Raw genomic sequence first — 8,175 nt, forward strand, 5'->3', positions numbered from 1 at the left:
GGAAGGGGGACCTGGCCTCCCAGGCCAACCCGGTCAGCACCGCCCTTCCTTCACAGGGACGTGCGTGCCCTGGGCATCACCCTCATGGGCCACCAGAAGAAGATCCTGGGGAGCATCCAGACCATGAGGGCCCAGCTGACCAGCACCCAGGGGCCCCGTCGGCACCTCTGACCTGAGGCTGGTGGGGCCCAGGCAGCAACTAAAAGTGGCCCCAAGTCGTGTCGGCCACCAGAGGACTTGCGCCGGGTCATGTCGGCCATCAGAGGACTTGCAGGGTTGGCCGGAGGTCGGGCAGCTCCCAGCCTCTGGTCCCTCCTCTCAGGTGCCAGGGAGGCCAAGAGCTCCGCCACAGGACCTGGTGTTAGCCGGAGTCAGGCTGCCTGGGAAGCGGCATTTGGTGCCCAGAGTGGCTGGGACATCTGTCCCCAGCTGAGGCCTCAGTGACACTGAGCCTAACAGAGACATCACTCGCTTGCCTCTGAGAGAGAGCGTGCGTGTGTGTGTGTGTGTGTGTGATCACATGCTGTAGGGGTTGTTTTCATGAGGTCCTGGGAGCCCTTGTGAACATCTGTGATCATGTGTGTGTGTCCACCCATCGGATCCAAGCACGGACGTGTGCCTGTGGTGTGCGTGCTTATCCAAGTTGGTGGGGGGCATACGTGCGTGACCATGGATGGCACGTCATGAATGAGGACATGTGTCACGGGCCTGTGACCCGTGTGACACTGCCCACTGAGCATGGACCCAGGCCCCAGCACCCACAGGGATGAGGGAGAGGCCCATGCCCACCTCCCCCTACACCTGGAGGCAGGGAGTAGGGACTGCTTTGGAACTGCACCAGCACGAGGCCCACCCTTGTCTCCGCCCAGGTGAGCCCCCTCCCGGCTGTATCTCAGGTCTGCGCCCTCCCTCTAGCTGGTGAGGGGCCGCCTGCAGCCTCCACCTGGCTCCCACCGCTGCTTCGACAGGAAAACAGGGTTCCCGGCCAGCCCCTCTGGCCACCTACCGTGTAGGCATCACTGCAGAGTATGCCAGGTGCCCTCAGCTGGGCTTGGCTGCCTGGTCAGGGGCCAGGGGCCATGAACTTCCCTCTGGGCTCTGATGCCCCTCCCTGGCCCAGGGCTCCTCACTTGGAAGACCCTCTGCCAACCTCTCACTGCCCGGCCCTGGCCTGTGTCCCCATCCTAGGATCAGGGGCCATAAGATCCCAGCTTTTCAGCCCCCTGTCCACCCCCTCGTACCACCTGGGGAGACCAAGGCCTAGAGGGGGGTTGTGCCTTGTCCAAGGTCACACAGCAACCAAGTTTCAGAGCTGAGGCCACCTGCCTCCCAGCCCAGCGCTCTACCCCCCCACCCCCCCATCTCACACTGACAGCCGTGGGTAAGAGGGGGCTTCAGGAGCTCCCCCATCCCTAAACTGACCCTCCCCTTTACGGCCCACCAGGGTATGTAAATATCTTTTTTCTACCATGTCAGAATATTTTTTCCTCACTCCTGACAATGCAAAAATGGTCTTCAAAGCACATAAAAAGCACCCAGGGTGAGAAAGCACCATCCCAGGGGAAGCTTGGCGGGCAGGGCCCAAGGAACCCCACCAGGCAGGATGCCTTGGGCCCCCTGCCGGCCCCAGAGGGAGGGGCAAACCCAGCTCCCCACCCCCAGCCCAGCCCTCCCCCTAGCCAGCACAGCTGTTCCGCAGAGACACCAGCACTGAGTCCCCCCTCCCTCCTGCAATAATTTGGGGAGTCTCAGCCCCGCCTAGGTGCCGCGGCCAGCTCTCTGCACCTCTATATATTATATTACTATATAGCCGAGCTGTTCTTTCTTCCTATGGAAGTCGGAAACATGGTCAGAACACGATCCGGGGAGGACCCTGTCTTCCTCCCACCCCCAGCCCACTCTCACCCAGGTCCTGGGCTCTGATCCTCACCGTCGAGGGGGACACAGTGAGCCTGGCACTTGCAAAAGTGTGGCCCCTGCCCCGAGCGTGAGGTAGCCTTGGGGTCCCAGGATCTGCTTCTCTGTGGTCTTCATCCTGAGTCTTGAACGTACCCACAATGAGAATAAATTCTGCCTCATCTTTGCCTGTGTCCCCCATTTTTTTCCGTCCTTTCAACCTTGACGTCACCTGGTGAAGAGCAGCCTACGCTATGCCCCTAGTGTATGCAGTCCATACGTTTTTTTCTGTTCTGGTCTTACCTATTTTGGGAGGTAGGATTCATGCACCCATTTTAGATATAGGGAGACTGAGCCTTACAGAAGTCAACTCGCCTATAAAGTCAAGTTTGTGGGGAGCTGAGTCGGAACCCTGGCGTGTCCAACTCCAAAGCCCATGCTCTTCTAGGAAGCACCCCTACAGGCCCCAAATTCTCCCTCCCAAGATGTGCGGATGGTGCTTAACACTGGAGCACAATCCCTTGCAGGCAGGCATTGCCCTTGCCTCAAGCTCTTTTGTGCAAGAAAGACATTCTCTGGAGGAGGAACACGTAAGGCAGGAACATTTCATGGGAACGACTTCTTTGGGACCAAGGGGTCCCTTGAGAGACCTGGGTGCCACAGGGCAGGGAAGGGACAATAGGATGAAAACATCTGCTTTAGTTACATCAGGGGCTGAGGACCCACCTCTGATCCAGGAAAGAAGGGACAGCAGCAGAGCCAGGACAGTGGCGTCTGAGGCAGAGCAGAGCCCAACTATGTCCATTTGGGGAAGATGCCCCTGGGGGTCCTATTGATGAGCAAGCCCTCAAGCTGAAGGAAGATCTTCATTCCTGCACCTCCCTCGAATTGGAAACGTAGGACCGGGGAGAAAACACGTTTGCTGTGTTTCCTATGTTATCTCACTAATAATCACAGCAGCCCTGTGAGATTGGTAGTATTGTCTCCATCTTACAGTTGGGCACAGCATGCTCAGAGAGGCCAGTGTCCCAACTGGCAGAACAACCGTGTAAAACTAGACCCGTCTGATTTCTAGCCAGCTGTGTTTTTCCTGAAACTCTACAAGTAAACTCTGTTCCGGGCCTCGCCGCCCCCGCCGCCCCAGGACCAGCCATTTCCTATGAGGAAGAACCTGTTACCACACACTTCCTTCCCTAAGGGCTAATCATCAGAGCCTATGGAGCACCTACTATGTGCTGGGTGCCACTGGGGGATACAAAGGTGAAGGCAGACCCTATGCTAAGTGTCCGGGAAAGGGGGCATGCAGAAGGGTTGGAGGAGGTCAGAGGAGAGAAAGCCTGGAGGGCCAAGATTGTCACCAAGGGCTTCTTGGAGGAGGAAGCATTCAGCTGGGCATTGAAGGATGAGAAGGGTTTGGAGGTTCATTTCCCCTGTGTGAGTATGGATGCAGAGAAGAGGAAGAAAGAATAACAGCCACAGAAAAAACAAACAGGGTTCATGCATAGGAAGTCTCGCTGTCATGAAATCAGCTAGTCCCTTCCAGTTTAATCTATATATTTTGTTTCCAATAAACTTCACAAGGGGTTTTCTCTGCAACTTGACAAGGTCATCCCCAAATGTATATGGAATAATAACCTGGAAGAGCCAAGACAATTTTGAAGAAGAGGAGGAAGAGAATGGGAGCCTCACCCTACCAGATATCAATAATTACTATAAAGCTCCAATAATTAAGATAGTTTTATTTGGTTCTGGGAATACAGAAACAGAGAAAAAGAACAGAGAATAAGAATGCCTATGGACGGATCCAAATGTATTTGAGAGTTTGAAACATGACAGGGGTAAAGGATAGTCTAGTTAATGGGTGACATTAGGACAATTAAATACCCACATACAAAAAGATAAAATTAGATCCCTGCTGGTACTATTCACAAAATAAATTCCAGACTGATTAAAGTTTAAATGTAAAAAGCAGACTATAAAACTTTTAAAAGAAAAAAAATAAGACTTTAAAAAAACCCAGGAAGATAACTTTATGACCTTAGAGCAGAAAATAAAAGCACAAATGATAAAGGAAGACACTAAGAAACCTTATTTCAATAAAATTGAGAACTTTTCCATGACATACACACAAAAATAGACTTGTTAGAGCCATGGCCGGGAGAATATTTGCAAGCTGTATAATCAACCAAGAGAGAATTAGCTTCCAAAATAAATTTTTTTAACTTCAAAAAATCAATTTACCAAAACATTTAGAAACATAAGAAAGTGGGAAAAAGATATGAACAGACAAAGAAACAGAGAAAGAAATGTGGATGGCCAATAAAGATATAAATAAGATTCTCAACATCACTGGTAAACATGGAAATGCAAGTTAACAATAACGAGATAGGTATTGCACCAATTTGACTGGCAAACTTAGTCTCTAATGCTGGTATTGATGAAGGTGTTGGGGGAATAGGAATGTTTGTAAACCACTAGTGGGAATGTAAATTGGTGCAACTACTTTGGAGAGCAATTTGGAAACAGTAAATTTTAAGATGAGCAAATCTCAGACCAAACAGCTCCACCTTAGTGTGTGCTCAGATTAGGTTCCCGAAGCAGTGCCTGAGATTCTTGTGCAGGTGATTTATGGAGGGAGAACTCCCAGGTGAAAGAGACAGGGGAAGGCAGAGAGGGTGGGAGGAAATGCTAGGCAACGATATGTTCTCACTGGAGATTATCTTCAATCTGATGCCACAGGGAACTCTGGAGCATTAATAATACCACAGAGTGGATCTGCCTTAAAGCAAGGAGGTCAGACTTGTACCCCGTGTCAGTCATTGATTGCCTATAGGCTGCTCCGTTGCGGGAAAGTGGGTGGTGTTGTATATCTTGTTGGGTGAGGACGTTCCCAAGAAGGGAGCAGCTATGAGCTCTTGGCAGCTAACTCTTACAGCACTTGCAGGTCAAAGGAATCAGGGCAGGGCACCCACAGTGTTTTCTACACATCCTAGAGAAATTCATACCCACATGCAAAAGGATACATGTCCAAGGATATTCATTGCACCTTGGTATATAATAGAAAAATGAGAAGCAGCCTAACTGCTCTCAGCAGGGAAACAGGAAAATAAGCTGTTTTATAAGTACAATGAAATCATCTACCATAGTTAAAATGAACAAAGTAGATCAACATGTACCAATAGGGATAAGGATAACACAGTATGGAGTGAAAAAATAAATGGCAACCGCATATATACAGTATTATACCATTTTTGTAAACGTTAACATTTTTTTATTACGTTTCTTTATTTTTGAGAGGCAGAGAGAAACAGAGCGTGAGTGGCGGAGGGGCAGAGAGGAAGACACAGAATCCGAAGCAGGCTCCAGGCTCTGAGCTGTCAGCCCAGAGCCCAACGCGGGGCTTGAACCCACGAACCGTGAGATCATGACCTGAGCGGAAGGCAGACACTCAACCGACTGAGCCACCCACGCGCCCCATGTAAACTTTAAAAACATGTGTAACAATAGAATTACAGGTTTCTAATCCGTAACTAGATAATGACAATACAACAGATAAACATAAACACCAACTTCAACTTAGTTACCTCTGGGGAAGAAGGGCAAGGAAGGAAGGGGTACTGAGCTGTATTGACAGTGTTTTACTTATTTTCCTTTTTAAAATAGATTTCTAGCTGGTGTGTTTCTCCTGAAAGTCTAAAAATAGACTCTGCAAATTTGGTAAAATGTTAACACCCATTTAATCTTGGTGGGCACATCCGTGTCTGTTACATTACTTTATGAGTTTTCTGTATATTGAAATGTTTTATGATCAAAAATAAAGATTAAAAACCTCAAGGGTAGGGGCGCCTGGGTGGCGCAGTCGGTTAAGCGTCCGACTTCAGCCAGGTCACGATCTCTCAGTCCATGAGTTCGAGCCCCGCGTCAGGCTCTGGGCTGATGGCTCAGAGCCTGGAGCCTGTTTCCGATTCTGTGTCTCCCTCTCTCTCTGCCCCTCCCCCGTTCATGCTCTGTCTCTCTCTGTCCCAAAAATAAATAAACGTTGAAAAAAAAATTAAAAAAAACCTCAAGGGTAGAGGTCTGAGAGTCGCCCTCAGGACGCTCAGTGTCTCCTGAGAAACAGGAAGGGACTTTGGGTGAACGCGCAGGTGTGCGCTATCCGTGGTGCTGAACCTCAATGGCAGCAGCTGGTGTGCTGCAAAAAAAAAAAATCAGCAGGTCTTGTCAGCTCTCTCTCCAAACTGTGTTCCAGATGTAACCATTTATCCCCACCTACCACTGGTCTGAGACGCCGCCACCACCTCTCCCCTGGACATCTTAAGGGGATGGTCTCCCTGCTTCCTCTCTCACCCCCATAATGAAGGAATCTTTTAAAAACCAGACCATGCCACTTCCCTAATTACAACCTTCCAAAAGTTTCCTATCAAGTTTGTAGTAACATCGAAAATCGTGGGGTGTCTGGGTGACTCAGTTGATTGATCAGTCGACTATTGACTTCAGCTCAGGTCATGATCTCACAGATCTCACGGCACGGAGACTGCTTCAAATCCTCTGTCTCCCTCTCTCTGCCCCTCCCTGACTTGTTTCTCTCTCTCTCTCTCTCTCTCTCAAAAATAAGTAAATGTTAAAAAATTTTAAAATAATAAAATAAGATCCTCACCTGGCCTACAATATCCTACATGATCTGCTCCTTCTGGCCTCCCTGATCTGCCTCCAACCTTCCTCTCCCTCCCTCTAACCGTCCTCTCCCTCACTCCTTTTATGTCTTGAACATACCAGGCCTTGGCATTAGCCCTGCCCTTTGCCTGGGATGTTCTTCCATGTCTACAAAAGGTTCAGCCTGAGTGTGGCCACCTTCCATCTGAGTCACATTCTACTATGTTACCTAATATTATTATATTTATAGCGTTTACAGCCAGTTGAAGTTATTTATCATTTATTTACTTGCTTATTTTCTGCTCCCGTAATTCAGTAGGGTCTGAAGAAGCAGGTACTGCATCTAATTTACTCAGTGCTTTACCAACAGTACACAGCACAGTGATGGCCCTCATTCGTGTGCAACAGATATCTATTGAATGAATGAATGTATATCTTCCGAGCACCTGTTCTGTGACAGACCCTGTATTTGGCAGAGGATATGAAGTCTAGAATAAATAAGATCACTCTTGCCCTCAAGATGCTCATAGACTGAAGAAAACATAGAAGCCAAATCACAGGATCATGGAATGTTGGAATAAGTCCCTTTGCTCTTATTATAGATTAGAGGACTTTAGGGGAATCAGCTTGGTAATTCTCCACACGCTTCTTCTTTCTTAAGAAATCCGGCCTTGCCCAGGGAGGGAAATGGACTCACCCAAATTCACATGACATCAGAAGCATAATCTCGCTCTGAGATTCTTCACCTAACTTCCCATAGTTTGTGTTTAAAGAAAGGTCCCCCAAAGCAGTTTCTGACACTCTTCTACCTTCTGGCTCTTGGTTGCCCTTCTAGGCACCACCTGCAGAAGAGAAACAAATTCCCATAAGAGTGATTTGAGGAGTAACAGGAAGTCCTCAGGCAGATGGACGCCTTACCTTTTGATCAAACATAACGCCTAGATTTTCACCATTAGGATCTCATCTCTTTGAAGAAGACTTGCTGTCTTTGGATTTCCCTGAGAAAATGCAAAATCCCCCTAGAAGAACAACTCTCTGAGCCCCAAGTGTGGACAAGTCCAGCCAAACCTTCTTACCCCTATGAGGGGACTCACTGGGAGAAGAGAATAGATAATATGGTTGGGGGTTAGAAGAAGTGTGGAAAGAGGTGGTCCAAGATGCCAAGCAAAACTGGTGCCACCCATGTCTCTTGTCTCATCCCCTGTTCTTACTCCCCCACAAACCCACAGAGGACCTTCCAGCCATGAGGAAATACCTGCAGACTCATAAATACTCTTGGCCCTCTCCCATGACTGTGCCATGTGCCTCTTCCACTAGAGGAATGTTCCTCCTCTCTTCTCACCCTGGGTAATTCCTATTCATGCTGCAGCTCTCAACCTCTGGGGCCTCTCCCTAATTTAGGGTTGGATTTCTCTCCTTTTGAGATCCCACAGACCCCAGGATTCCACATTAAAGCACTTATGCTGCACTGTAATAGATCTTCCACCTTCACTGTTGACTGATTAAGGTCAGAACTGTCCCTATTTAGCCAGAGACCCCCAGTGCCCAGCCGAGGGCTGGATCATGGTAAGGATTCAGTGACTGATAAAGGCACAGGCAAATAATCCTTCCTGGAGTCCTGGGTAT

General features: G+C 48.9%; 1 protein-coding gene across 1 annotated transcript in view; it reads left to right on the forward strand.

Moving 5' to 3' along the window:
* EPHA8 (EPH receptor A8) overlaps positions 1-2,084 on the forward strand; it is a 36,368-nt gene extending 34,284 nt beyond the window's left edge. The window contains exon 17 of the mRNA XM_003989639.6: positions 57-2,084. Within this exon, the coding sequence (XP_003989688.3) occupies positions 57-171 (115 nt within the window). The 3' untranslated portion in view covers positions 172-2,084. The remainder of the gene's footprint in view (positions 1-56) is intronic.
* The last annotated feature ends 6,091 nt before the right edge of the window (positions 2,085-8,175 follow it).

This window comes from Felis catus, chromosome C1, assembly GCF_018350175.1.
Source record: "Felis catus isolate Fca126 chromosome C1, F.catus_Fca126_mat1.0, whole genome shotgun sequence".
In the NCBI taxonomy this organism is placed as follows: Eukaryota; Metazoa; Chordata; class Mammalia; order Carnivora; family Felidae; genus Felis; species Felis catus.